Genomic DNA, 14061 nt, shown 5'->3' with positions numbered 1-14061 from the left:
GTTTTACAAGAGCAGTTACAACATATGTCCTTTTATTCCATGTTTTGGGGCTTAGTAGTTTTAATATTCCTTAAAACTCTTGGTAAAGAGGATTGTCAGAATTATATCTGAAATGATCGATAAGCTCTGAAATAGGTATTTACTTGGCTATATAATTCTTAAAAGAATTACATTCCTACCTCTTTTATTGAAATTTATAACCAACCTTACACCTGGAAGAAGGAACGCTTTTTTAAGGAAAGTAGGATTGTAATAGAATTGAGGCTCTCTGGGAAACTTAACTCTTCATTGCCTTTTGCAAGAATATCCTGGCAGGAGGTGGCTTGTACTCATTAGTGTTTATTTTTCTTGTATTTAACTTCATGATAATTTCAGCTTCTGAAAGTGAGGAGCAGGTTTAAATTTAGAGTAGATTAAAAAAAAACACTCAAAACAGAAACATCTATAAATAGTTTCTGAAATTATTAGATTAGAGCTGACTTTAGGATCAGTTATGCTTTTGCTGTGCCTGGTTAGTAGAGTGGTTTTGAAAAACATTATTTAGTTCGTAGCTGTGAAGTAGTGAATTTGCAAACTGGTTAATCCCCAAGATGCTTCATTTGGTAATTAACTTTTCCTGAATGATGAGGTGTGTGCCTAGTTAAGTACGTGGCTTTCTGGTTGCAGGTCATTTCTTCATCTTGTTTCAGGAAAAAGAGAGTACCATAAAAGAAAAAAATCAGATTTGCTTTAGAAAGGTTCGGATAAGGGTGAGGCTTTGGGGTGGAGACTAGTTAAGTAGGAGTTTTTACACAGCCAACATCCCCATTCCATAGAGTTTTACTGTTGAGGAAACACATCGGTTATAAAGAAATAGTATTTGAAACATTTCCAGGGTCCTTTTAGCCTAGAACAGAGTTTTGCATGATTCCAGGAATAGAGTTCAGAATTTATTTCCTCTTTAATGTAAATTCTGAAGCTTAACTGTTAAAAGGATAAGACTTTGTATTTATTTTCTTCCCATATTTCAGTCATTGAAATAAAATTTCTAGGCAGAGGAAGTGAGTGGGAATGAGATTAGATAGGAAAATTTAGAGGTTTACCTTCTTTTTCTTTTTCTTTTTTTTTTTTTTTAAAGATTTTATTTATTTATTCGACAGAGATAGAGACAGCCAGCGAGAGAGGGAACACAAGCAGGGGGAGTGGGAGAGGAAGAAGCAGGCTCACAGCGGAGGAGCCTGACGTGGGGCTCGATCCCAGAACACCGGGACCACGCCCCGAGCCGAAGGCAGACGCCCAACCGCTGTGCCACCCAGGCGCCCCCTTCTTTTTCATTTTAGTTTAATTCCAGTGTATTTAACATACAGTGTTACCTTAGGTTCAGATGTACAATGTAGTGATTCAAGGATTCCATACCTCACCCAGTGATCATCGTGGACAAGTGCACTCCTTAATCTCCATCACCTATTTCACCTATCCCCCACCCACAGAAGTTTACCTTCTGATTACCTGCTGCCTATCCCAAGTTTTTCTAAAAGATTATTTTGTTTCAACACTGTACAGTATTGAAGCAGAAGAATGAAGGCGGAAAATTCTGTGATAATGCTTTTTCCAATCAGATATACTGATAAAACTGTCACAATGTTTACCAGCTTATGTTGGGATGACAATGTGTTAATCAGGAAAAAAAAAAAAGATTCTGTGGTCAAGTATATTTGGGAAGCAGTAGATTAAACAGTGTTGAACTGGCTTTTGTTGTTGTTGGAGGGTTTCTTGGAACCTTTAGTGGGCTAGTAAGTGTTGTGAATCTCCCGGAGAATAATGTTGTGCCTGTTTTCCAAATTTATTTAATCTTCCTCTTATTCTTGGTTCTCTAGAATACACTTTGTCCTTTTTTATTTGTACTACCTTTTGTTTTGGTGAGAGAATGGCAAGTCATTTAAGCTACCCACAGCTTTTAACAAATTGTACTGTTTTGTTTTTTTAATAAATGTAGGGTTATACTGTTCATTTTCTTCTTTTGATTTTTTTTTATTACTCAAAACTGCATTTTTAAATTTAGCTTTCTGACTCTGTGCTTGTTCCTTCAACACGTTCAAAACACTGTTCTCCTCCTTAGTAAGCACAGCATGCTTGATCCAGTCACTGACACAGCACACATGGAATCACCGCAGTCTCTGCTGATGTGTTTTTTCCGTCTTAGACAACCTCATAAGAACTGTAGGTCTCACAGCACAAACGCCTCAAAGTTGGCCTGGGCACATGCCACATGTGGATTTTGGTGCTTTTCTAACCTCCTTGGTGTAAAGGTAAACAATTCTATTACCAGGGGTTTGGGACAGCCTAGTTTTGTTAGAGGCTGTATTATAGGACAGCCTAGGATGGTGTGTCAATCATGGGACCATTCTGAATGCCTCTAGACATTGTCCCTGGAAGAGCGGGTATACCCTTCTGGTCCAATGGTGCATATAAATGGAGTTTTTATGTAAGTGATGCCATATTTAAAAGCGGTAAGGGAGCTTATAATTTAAAAGTATCCTGAAATGAATCCTTAAAAAGATTTTTGTAATAATACTACCTAATAGCTTTGGAGGTAATTGGGGGATGCTGACTGGCTGCTAGGATAAATCATAAAACCAATACTTTCCTTGGAAACCATACTGAATATAAAGTAGTTGTGAAAGAGAAGAATTAATTGCTTAATAAGTATTTCCTCAGTTGTGTTTCCTGGAAAGGGAGAAGTTAATAGGTGCTGGTTATGAGCAATAGAAGGTGGGAAAGGGTTTTATAACACAAGTGTGGGAAATTCTGCTTTTGGAGATTCACAGTTAGCAAGATTAAAGTTTCTAGAAAGTTCTACAAATAAACCTGTTAACTTGAACTCAGAATTTCTTAAACCTTTAATTATGGAACATTTCTTTCACCTTATCCCTATTTAGCATCCTGCAAAATAGTGTTCTCTTTCTGTGGTTTAGGAATTTTTAACTGTACATTGCAAGTACCTAGAAAGCATTAGAAGATATTCGAAGTGATGGCTTTATACTTGGTGCTTTGTCCTTTGGAGAGATGACTAACATAAGGGAATTGCCTTCAAAGAATTGCTGTCTGGTTGAAGGAAACCATGAATACACAGGTGCAACACAAGGAATGCAACAGGTGTGAATGTTACTAGGCATTTCTTGTTCATTGTTATGTTATGGACTACAAGTGAATTGAATAGAAATTCAGAGACTAGTTAGGGGAGGAGTGTTCCAGGTAACAGGGCAGTACTTTTTTTTTTTTTTTTTTAAGTAATCTCTACACCCAACTTAATAACCCCAAGATCAAGAGTCGCATGCCCTGTGGACTGAGCCAGCCAGGCGCCCCAGCAGCAGTACTCTTATGTTGAGGAATAGTGCCAGCTGGTAGAGAATTAGTGCACTACGAGAGATATCCTTGATGGCATTTACCCAACAATGAATGGAGTCAGAAGTAGGTTGAGAATTATTGCTATGGGGTTTGAAAGAAGAAGTAAAAATTCCAGGAAAAGGGGCCAAAGAACAGTGGTTAGAGGCAGAAGAGTTCCAAAGTAGTGTATTGACTTGGACAGAATCTGCAGAAGTAGAAGGTCGTTCATGTTTAATATTGCAGAGAGAAATTAATTGCATTGGCTTTAAAGCATAGAGAAGTTGCGTATATGAAGGCAGAGGAACCTGAGTTTGTGTTGAGGAGGAGGGCATGCATACCAGCAGAGGAGGGAGTATTGTGGAACTGAGGTCCCTTGATAGAGATGAAAAGTTGAGTTCTAGAGCTGTGGTTCTTGACCTGTGAGCTGTGAAGTTATTATGGGTTTTCACTGATTGATTCATACTCTAAGCATTGTCTGTAAAGTTGTATAGAAGTTGTTCTAGATCACTGGATGATAAAAATTCAACCCACTATTGTGTAGGATCCTCAAAATATTTTGATGTAATAAAAGGCTCTGTATTTAGAAAGTTGAGGAATTGCTTATCAAGAGTTACAGGTCGGAGAGACTGGCTTTAGGGAATAGTGCGTGAAATATGCTTCTCTATTTTGAGCTTATAAGGAAGGATAAGGCACCCTGCAGTGGGTTTGCCTGAAGGGAGGGGCCTGTGCCTTGGAAAGCTGGGATGTTCCAGCAGTGTCTGGTGAGCTCTGTTGGCCTTTGAAAGTCCGTGGGAGAGGGTTGTAGATGTCTCACCAGGCTGTATCCGTACAGCATGTCTCCAGGGTGAACAGCCTCTGGCATGTTGGAACAACGTAGGGAGGGTAAGAGGGTGTGTACTGTTAAGATGAAGAAGAAAGCTTCAATTCTGTGAGAGGTACGGAGGTAGAGAAAGGAGGTTTTCACAATTTTTTTAAAAAGGTTTTATTTATTTTATTTGATAGAGCACAGGCTGGGGGAGCAGCAGGCAGAGGGAGAAGGAGAAGCAGGCTCCCTGCTCAGCATGTGGTGCTCAATCCAGAACCCTGGGATCATTACCTGAGCTGAAGGCAGATGCCTAACCGACTGAGCCAGCCAGGCGCCCCAGATCTTCACAATTTATTCTGTAGCATTTGTATAATTTGAATCTTTAAAGATGCTAATGAATGAAATATAACTTGCATTATAAGAAAAATTTAAAAATGAAAGTTAAGTGGCATTGCAGATGGATTTTGATTCAGAAAGTATAAAATTTACAGAGGGAATTTATCACTGATAAATTACAATGTCTGCAGTCTCAAAATATTGAAGTTGTCAAGGGAAAAAATATGTGAAAGTATTCTTATTTACAAGGACATAAAATCAACCAGGCATAGGAACTTTAATAATGTAATTAGCTAAGTTGCATTCAGTTTTCATTTCAGGAAGGTTGAATAGCCTTTTAGCCAAGTGTGTCTATGACCCAGGTCATGTCTGAATATTTTGTTAAGCAAGGTGCTCATTAGTGCTTTCATGTCGTTGAATTTAAGTTGCAGTTTTCCAAGAATGATACCTGTAGGTGCAAACATCTGCATCATTTAGGGAGATATTTACTTCAAGAATATCCTTTCATAAGAAAACTTACACCCTGGAAGTGCATGGTGATGTAGGAGTGGAAACTCCTGTGCTCCATACAGCTACTGTGTGTGGTATTGGAGCAATTACCCAGGAGCAGTGGAGAGTTGATGTTTAGGCTTTTAGTAGTTAACCTAAAGTAGAGCTGTTTATGGAAGGCTTGAGAAGACAAGTCGAAGACCTAAAATGGGTCTCCTTCTAGTGATTTCTACTCTAATAAGCACCATTTTGCATTATGAATGCCTCCCTTGTGAACATTCCCGGCATGCCCGATAGACTGGTTATTTGCCATTATATTTTCCCAGCTACCCTGTGAATACACATAACGCACTAATCCTAGCAGGTGCACTATCTAGAGGTCATGGGTCAACAGTCCTGGCAAGGGACTGGTCTGTAAAATTGACAGGTTCAGTCTCTTCTTTATCTCTCATTTTTCTAAGCAGGGATGATTTAGGTTTACCCCTCCCCCTTGTTTTTTCTTCACCCAACTCTGTTACTTTGATCTTAGAAAACTTCTCTACATAGGTTGTCCTTTTCTTCCTTTCAATTTCTGCCGGGTTATGTAGGGAGAAATGTTGCTCCAACTTCTTCCTCTGTTCCTCCTTTTCTTTTCTTTGTTTGAAGAGTGAACCAGAAAAATGACAGTGATGATTATAGATAGCAATAGTCCTTCCTCTCAAGGAAAAGGCAGGTTTTGAGTTGGAACATGGTATATGATATTTTATTGAATTTAAGTTGCCACTGATTGGGAAATTCACCATTATTTTGTAGATCAAAAAGAGTATGAACATCTTAAAATCAACCCTGTCAATATCTGAAAAAGTATTCTGAAGATGCTTTCTGAAGATGAGTTTAAGCTAGATGATCTGATTGTCTTTACCAGTGACAATCTTTTTTTTTTTTTTTTTTTGATTATTTATTTATTTATTTGACAGAGAGACAGCCAGCGAGAGAGGGAACACAAGCAGGGGGAGTGGGAGAGGGAGAAGTAGACTCCCAGTGGAGCCCGATGTGGGGCTCCATCCCAGGACTCTGGGATCACACCCTGAGCCGAAGGCAGATGCTTAACAACTGAGCCACCCAGGTGCCCCTACCAGTGACAATCTTAACATCACTAATAAGGGACCTGTAGACAATATAAAATACATACACCCATTGTGCATAATTCTCGCTTCCAAATTTTAACCTAACTCAATCAAGTGTTTAGATCTATCTTCCAGTCTACAGGAAATAGCAGGAATAGAAGAATTGGTTAGACTATACTGTGGGGAAACTGTTAGACGCAGCCAGAAGATGAGACATTCAACAAGAAAATTGGCCTCAGCTTGCCAGTAAGCCAGTGTCTTGGCATAAACAGGGCAGTAGGGGAGAGACCATTCTGGATTCAAAGAGACTTCTGAGACATAAGAGTCAAATGTGAGGTATGATCCTTTATTATATCCTAGAATAAACAAATCAGCTGTAAAAGACTTTTTATAATTGGGACATTTTATTTTATTTATTTTTAAAAAGATTTTATTTATTATTTGAGAGAGAGAGTGAGAGAGTGAGCGAGTACGAGTATGAGCTGGGAGGGGGGGTGGGCAGAGGGAGAGGGAGAAGCAGGCCCCCCACCAAGCAGGGAGCCTAACGTGGGGCTCGATCCCAGGACCCCGGGATCATGACCTGAGTCGAAGGCAGACGCTTAGCCGACTGAACCACCCAGGTGCCCCAGGGAAATTTTAAATATGAACATTGTAACAGGTGGTGTTAGCATTATCTTCTTAGGTATGATAATAAAGCAATTTTGCAGAAAAAAGCCCTCAAGTTTTATGTTACTCTGCTTTTATTCTTTTTTTTTTTTTTTTAAAGATTTTATTTATTTATTTGACAGAGATAGAGACAGCCAGCGAGAGAGGGAACACAAGCAGGGGGAGTGGGAGAGGAAGAAGCAGGCTCATAGCGGAGGAGCCTAATGGGGGGCTCGATCCCAGAACGCCGGGATCACGCCCTGAGCCAAAGGCAGACGCTTAACGACTGAGCCACCCAGGCGCCCCTCTGCTTTTATTCTTAACAGAATACAATTGACCCTTGAACAACAGAGTGTTTGGGGTGCCTACCCTCACCTTCCTGCAGTGGAAAATCCGAGTATAACTTTTGACTCCCCAAAATCTTAACTACTCATAGCCGTGTGTTGACTGGAAAGCTCACCAATAATATAAACAAAGCTCACCAAAAACATGTTTTGTATGTTACATGTATTATATGCTGTATTCTTACAAAAGCTAGAGAGAAGGAAATGTTACTAGGAAAATCATAAGGAAGAGAAAATACATTTACAGCACTATACTGTATTTATTGGACAAATCCACACCATAAATGGACCTGTGCAGTTCAAAGCTGTGGTCAAGGGTTAACTTGCTCTGAAAGTAATAAGGCTCTTCACCAGGTTTCCGATTTTAATTTGACAGACACGCTGTACACAGAACAAAATCATGTAAATGTTGCAACAAAGAAATGAGGCCCAGAAGAGAAGTGTAGTGTGTATAGCTATTCAAAAAATGTCAGAATTCAGCTGGAATGGTTCTAAAGCAATCAGAAGAGTCTTCAGAAATTACGGAACATCTAGCTGGCGAGGACCGTAGATGTCCTCAAATGTCAGGCAATATGTTGCCCTTGTGCTAATCACTTTCCACTTCCTCGTAATGTCTGTTGCTGGTCAATCATGGCTTTCGTTCCTGTTTAGGAAATGGGGCCACTGAATCCTTTTTAACAATGTTTCCTGTAGCCACTACCGATTAATAACTTGGTACTTGCTGTGAAACCTATTTTACCACCTCTCAGTCAAACCCAGTCATTTTGCAGAGGGGACGCTGAGGCAGGGTGGTATGGTGGAAAGCTTTGACGACATACATGAGTTAAAAGATTCACAGGGTTTCTTCGGTGAAAGAGTACTTTATGAGCTAACAGATGTTTAGTGTGAATTTTATTAGTTTCTCAGATAGTTACCATTTTAGAAGTTTGTTTGGTGTTGGGTATTAGTTTAGAGGATCTCTTTCGCCATGAAATGATACTCAGGATCTCAAGATCCACACGCTAAGCCAGTGTAAACCAAAGAGATTGAAGTTAGAAACAGTGTTAAAGTGCTATTATTGAGTTCCATGTATTGAAAATTGTGAATTTAGTATTGCATCACTCAGAATTTTCTTTTAAAAAATGTGTAGAGTCTGTAATTTGTCTCAAGAACAATTGGTTTTATATCAGCATTTAAATTGACTTTTTAAAAATTGGTATTCATTTATTATATTTAATCTTTAATTCTCCGTATGTTTTACTTTTACCATCAGAATTACATTTCTTGAAAAAAGAGAGATGACTTAGTAGCGAGTTTTCTGGTTTGTGCTGCATTATTGGGATTTGGCAACTCTGGAATTCCTCCTCAAGATTTCCTAGAGCGCGCCTCAGATGGCAAACAGTTCCTAACAGTGTAATGTGTTTTTCTGTTTAATGACTTTTAAATGAGCTTAATTGTATCCTCCTTTAGCAGATTATTTAGCTGGTGCTCATCACTGTGGTAGAGAGTAGACTAGTTGAGAATCAGTGTTTCATTAGAGCATTTATATTACAGTCTTATTTTGGGAGAGATTCATCTTCTGTGAATTGTCTTTTAATGATATAATAAAAATACTTATCTGGAACTGATAGTTTTCTTTGTTCATTTAATCTTTATCAAATGCCAGTGACCCATGGTGGGCGGAAGTGTAGAGCCACATAGAAGTTTCATTTATAGTTGAGTTATTAGTTTAGTTCATTTTGCAGATATTTTATGAAGGAACAGCAGTAACAACAGGAACTGCAGCCCTCATGCAGGGTTGTGGTGCTCTGCAGGTGACGTGCTTGTATGACACATGATAACTTAGAAAATCTTAACAAATTTATGAATGGGGCCACCTGGGTGGCTCAGTTGGCTGAGCGACTGACCCTTGGTTTTCGCTCAGGTCGTGATCTCATTGGTTGTGGGATCAAGCCCTTCGTGGGGCTCCACACTCAGTGGGGAGTCTGCTTGAAGATTCTCTCCCCATTACTCCCCCCACTCACTCCCGTGCTTACTCTCTCAAATAAATAAAATCTAAAAAAAAAAAAAAAGAATGAAACACAGGATTCCTATAGTGTTTGATCTCATACTGCCTTTTTTGGGAAAGTTCAGACAGTTTTCATTTTGTTTTGGATTTTAGTGTTAAAATGTGGATTTCCTTTTTTTTTTAAGAGCATGATAGTTTATTTGAAAAAATTGCACTGTACCGATCATGGTGGTCATATACATGATGGCTTTTTGTTGGATATTGACTTTATGGTATTTTTTTTTTTTAAGATTTTATTTATGATAGAGAGAGTGTGCACATGCACTGAGCAGGGGGACAGGGAGAAGAAGCAGGCTCCCCGTTGATCAGGGAGCCTGACATGGGGCTCAGTCCCAGGACCCTGGGATCATGACCTGAGCCAAAGGCAGATGCTTAAGCAACTAAGCCACCCAGGTGCCCCATGCTGCTGTTTTTAAAATGTGGGTTTCCTTTACCTATGTTCTGCCTGTTTACTTTTCTGGTTCAATTCACATTGTACTAGTTGTTTTATTCTAGTTTTGCTTTTCCAAATAAATGCTCCTTTTTTATGAATTCTCAATAGGTGTTAACATTTATCATAATAGCTATCTTTTAGTAGTATGTGGTGAACAAACGATTCATTCAACAAATGCCATTTTCCCTTAAGAGGATTATACAAATATTTTAGTCCATTTTTCCCTATTATTAAATTATTTAGGTTGTATTTTTCATATTAATATTTATTTATGTTTATTCTTTTATGTTATCGATACCATAATCATTAGAAATACGAAAAATTATTGCATCTGCCTAGTTTTGTAGGGTCCATGTGTTGCTTAAAATACTTATTTCAGAAAATGTTTTCCTTTAAACAATGTGCAGTACATAAGACATAAACCACAAATTTGTTGATTGGTTAATTTTTTAAAATTAAATTTTACTTGACAAAGCGGCAGGGATGGAAGATATGTGACTAGCCTTATAAGCTTCTCTGCAGAAGCTAAACATTTATTTTGACATATTTGCTTCAGTCTTTTATACTAAGGAGAAATACCCCTTTGTAAAAGTTTTACCACCTTTAAATAATTTGAAGTGAGAATTTCTTTCTTTTTTAAAGATGATTCTAACTTCATATTTCTGCACATCTTAGACATAATTATGCAAATGAGGATTTTGTCATAATTATGTCAGTTTTGCTTCATTAGTCATATTTTTTATTAAATATTTGTTCATTTGCAGGTATATTTGCTTACTTAAACTACCATGTTCCTCGCACAAGACGAGAAATCTTGGAGACCCTAATCAAAGGCCTTCAGAGACTGGAGTACAGAGGATATGATTCTGCTGGTATTTCCTTTTTAAAAATATTCTAGGTTTTGCATGATTTAAGAGGTTTTTTGTTTGTTTTAGTTGACTAGATTCTTTAGTAATGTCTATTTTGTTTTGAATAAAGCTAAAAAGAATTTTTGTCTTTTATCATGTTTAAAGGGTTTATACATATAATTTCAATAGTATTACCACTTACACTACTTCCTAAAGATACCTGCCTTTGTTAAGAATGCTACTGTAAAAACATAAATCACCTGGGGCATTTTCATGGTAGAACAGTTCTTGAAGGCCTTACTTTATAAATTACCTCTTTTCTTTCCTGTAACTTCTTTTTCTCCGAGGAGTCTCTGCTGTTGGCATATACATGTAACCTGAGATTCTGCTACCTTAAATAAATGACAAAACAAATAGAAAGAACTTTCTGTCAACTTTGTTTTACTCTGGCTCCTTTCCTTAACTGTGTCGGGGTGCCCACGACCACCGTTGGTTCCCGTGACTCCCGAGGACGACTCAGCATATAGTTGAACTCATAGCTGTGATTTATTACAACAAAAGAATACATAGCAAAATTGGCAAAGGGAAAAGGTGCATGGGGCGAAGTCTGGAGGCACAAGCTTCTGAGAGTTCTCTCCTAGTGGAGTCAGAGAGTATGTGCTTAATTCCCCAGACAGTTGTGACAATGTGTGTGAAATGTATGTCAGAGAAGCTCATTAGACAGTCAGTGCCCACGCTTTTATTGGAGGCCAGTCACATAGACACCTTCTGCCTAACACACACCAAAATTCTGGACTGCCAGAATGGAAGCGGATGTTCAGCAGAAGCCACATTGCTTGCAAAAACAGTTCGGTGCAATAAGCCATTCTTAATCAGTTAGGTAACCGCCCTGAAATCCAAGTTCCCAGACGCCAACCAGGAGCCAGCTTTGTAAGCGGACCTTCCTAAGGAAGCAGTGTCAGTCTTGCTATGTTAAGTTTTTACTGTACTCTTGACATAGCCAAATGTAATGGGCATTTATTTTCCATGACCTTCCTCGGTTAATAGAAAGCAAACTCTTCCCCTCGTTTGTTCTTAAAATTCTCTTTCCTTGGCTTCTGACAACACGTATTCTCTTCCTAACATGCTCATTCTTTTCTGTCTGCTTTGAGGTTTCCTTTTCTTCCACTTTTTGCTTAAATAGTAATATTTTTTCAAGATCGTTTCCTAGGCCCATTTTTCTTACTTTGTGTCTTCATGAGTGAGCTCTGACTTCATCAACCTCCTATATGTTGGTGACTTATAACCCACATATATTTCCCAAGCCGCAGACCTGTATTTCCAACTGCCCCTTAGAAATTTCTTCCTGGAGAAACCATGCTATTGTAAACTTGCACGTCCAGAATTGAACTGAATACACTCCCCACTCTGTTCTTTCTGGGTTCCTTTATTCAGCAATCATTCAACAAGTCCTGTGAGCCTAGGAGGTATCCCGGACTCAGGCTGCATTTTCACATTGCATCCAGACAGTTCTACCCTCAGTATCACTGATCTCTGTCTTCATTACCCCCTTCTGGTTCATGGCCTCCTCATTTTTGCTTTGCTATAGCTAGATCTTCTTTTTTTTTTTTTTTTTTAAAGATTTTATTTATTTATTTGACAGAGAGAGAGACAGCCAGTGAGAGAGGGAACACAAGCAGGGGGAGTGGGAGAGGGAGAAGCAGGCTCCCAGCGGAGGAGCCTGATGTGGGGCTTGATCCCATAACTCCGGGATCACGCCCTGATAGCTAGATCTTCTGACAGCTGGTGTCTTCTTCTCTTTCTCCCCTTCAGTCTATACTCTGTTTCTAAAGAGAATTTTCTAAACATTTTTGCCATATGATTTCTTGATTTGAAACTACCCCGTGCTTTTCAGTACCTGCAGGTAACTTTGTCAAATTCTTTAGGACCTTAAGTAGGATTTTGAGAAATGTGTTTCCTGTTGTTCCTTCCTTCTTCCCCTTCTGAGATGGGTGCCAACCTTTTGTGTTTCTCCGTTGTGCTCCGGTTGCCACCCAACCTGTAGTACTTTTTTTTTTTTTTTTTTTAACCTGTAGCACTTTTGTTATAACCCAAACCCACACTGTATTGTAATTATTTTTTCCCTGTCTTCTGAATAGACTGTTAGAAATTTGAGGGAAACAATTGAGGTATTTTCATTTTTGTTTCTAGGAGCTATCCCGTTTCTTGACATATAATAATAAGTTGTCAGTACATGTGAATTGATGAACAAATGAATTAATTAGAAAAAATAACTTTTAATTAAAATTTTTGGCTCACGATGATAATCTAAGTAAGTTTCTAAGTCTTGCTTTTCTGCCTCTTGATGATTTAGGTGTGGGAGTTGATGGAGGCAATGACAAGGATTGGGAAGCCAATGCCTGCAAGATCCAGCTCATTAAGAAGAAAGGGAAAGTTAAGGCACTGGATGAAGAAGTTCACAGTAATGTACTTAGTTTGAATTTTGTCCCCCCTCCCCTCCCTTTGCTTCCTTCTCCCTTCCCTACCAAATTCCTGTTCCTCCCATATTTTGGGGTCCATTTTAAGTATAGTGGTATTTAAAGTTGAGAGGAGGGAAGAAGAGTAGTTTGTTATTGTCTCTACTAGCAGACAATGTACCTTAGCTTCAGAAATGCCCATATTAACTAGGAAAGGAAATTAGTTAGGTACATTGTGTTCATAGCAAGCTCAGTGTCCTAAAATGAAGTAACCACCATTCCTGAGGAAGGGCCTTTCGTAGGACAAAAGGTATTTTTAGTGGTGCCCTTATTCTAGTGTCTTCACTTAGTTGTCTTTACTTGGGAGTAAACTTCTCCTTTGGACGTATAGTCAGCCTAGATGTTGCCCTTTTTAGTAGATCTGATGTAATCAGGTAAGTGTCATGTTTTTGCTTCAGGATTTTCTTCCCTGGCATAAAGTAGTTGTCCAGAGATACATACCTCATTAAAGAGGACATACTTCTCAGTATTTAGTTCATAACATTATACTTATACATTTTCATTTGTCACAGGAAACTTAAAAGCTTTGAAATAAATAGACTGAAAAAAAATTAAAAAAACTTTTTCTACAGGGGCACCTGGGTGGCTCAGTCAGTTAAGTCTGACTCTTGGTTTTGGCTCAGGTCATGATCTCAGGGTCATGAGACGATCCCTGTATCACGCTCCATGCTGGATGTGGAAGACTGCTTAAGATTCTTTCTCTCCCTCTGCCCCTATCACACTCTGTCTCTTAAAAAAAAAAAAAATCTTCCACAAAACCAAGAAAACAGGTTTTTTTATGTACCTGCTCAAATGGATGCCATTGTAATCATGGTAAAGGAGTGCAGGTAGAAGGGGAAAATGATGGGCTTAGTCGCTTTTTTTTTTCACATAAGCAGAACTTTTAACTTTGTAGTACTTGCTGAACATGCTAGATCAATACTTATTTTGCATGTATTGTGGGTAAGATTAGCTTAGGGATGAGGCAGGCACCCAAATAACTGTCCTATAAATACTCAGTCTGCTCCGTGTACTACATCCTGTACACCAGGCTGAGTATAGTAGGTCCCATAGGCAAGAACAAACAAATTGCTGAAGGATTCAGGGGAGAGCTAGTTCGCACTTGGAGTTGGGGTTGGGGAGACTT

The 14061-nt window shown here is 38.7% G+C and overlaps 1 protein-coding gene and 1 pseudogene across 2 annotated transcripts in view; one reads left to right on the top strand and one right to left on the bottom strand.

Annotated features, from left to right (window-relative positions):
* The window catches only part of GFPT1 (glutamine--fructose-6-phosphate transaminase 1), a 56209-nt gene that overhangs the window by 856 nt on the left and 41292 nt on the right, over window positions 1-14061 (top strand). For both annotated transcript variants that reach the window (XM_026484129.4, XM_044377543.3), the window contains exons 2-3: window positions 10336-10443; window positions 12773-12880. In XM_026484129.4, coding sequence (XP_026339914.1) covers window positions 10336-10443; window positions 12773-12880 — 216 coding nt within the window. The remainder of the gene's footprint in view (window positions 1-10335; window positions 10444-12772; window positions 12881-14061) is intronic.
* Window positions 207-2384, bottom strand: LOC123001927 (60S ribosomal protein L34-like; annotated as a pseudogene).

This window comes from Ursus arctos, unplaced genomic scaffold (assembly GCF_023065955.2).
Source record: "Ursus arctos isolate Adak ecotype North America unplaced genomic scaffold, UrsArc2.0 scaffold_8, whole genome shotgun sequence".
In the NCBI taxonomy this organism is placed as follows: domain Eukaryota; kingdom Metazoa; phylum Chordata; class Mammalia; order Carnivora; family Ursidae; genus Ursus; species Ursus arctos.
Note: the sequence above shows the minus strand (reverse complement) of the source record. Positions and strands in the feature narration are given on the sequence as shown.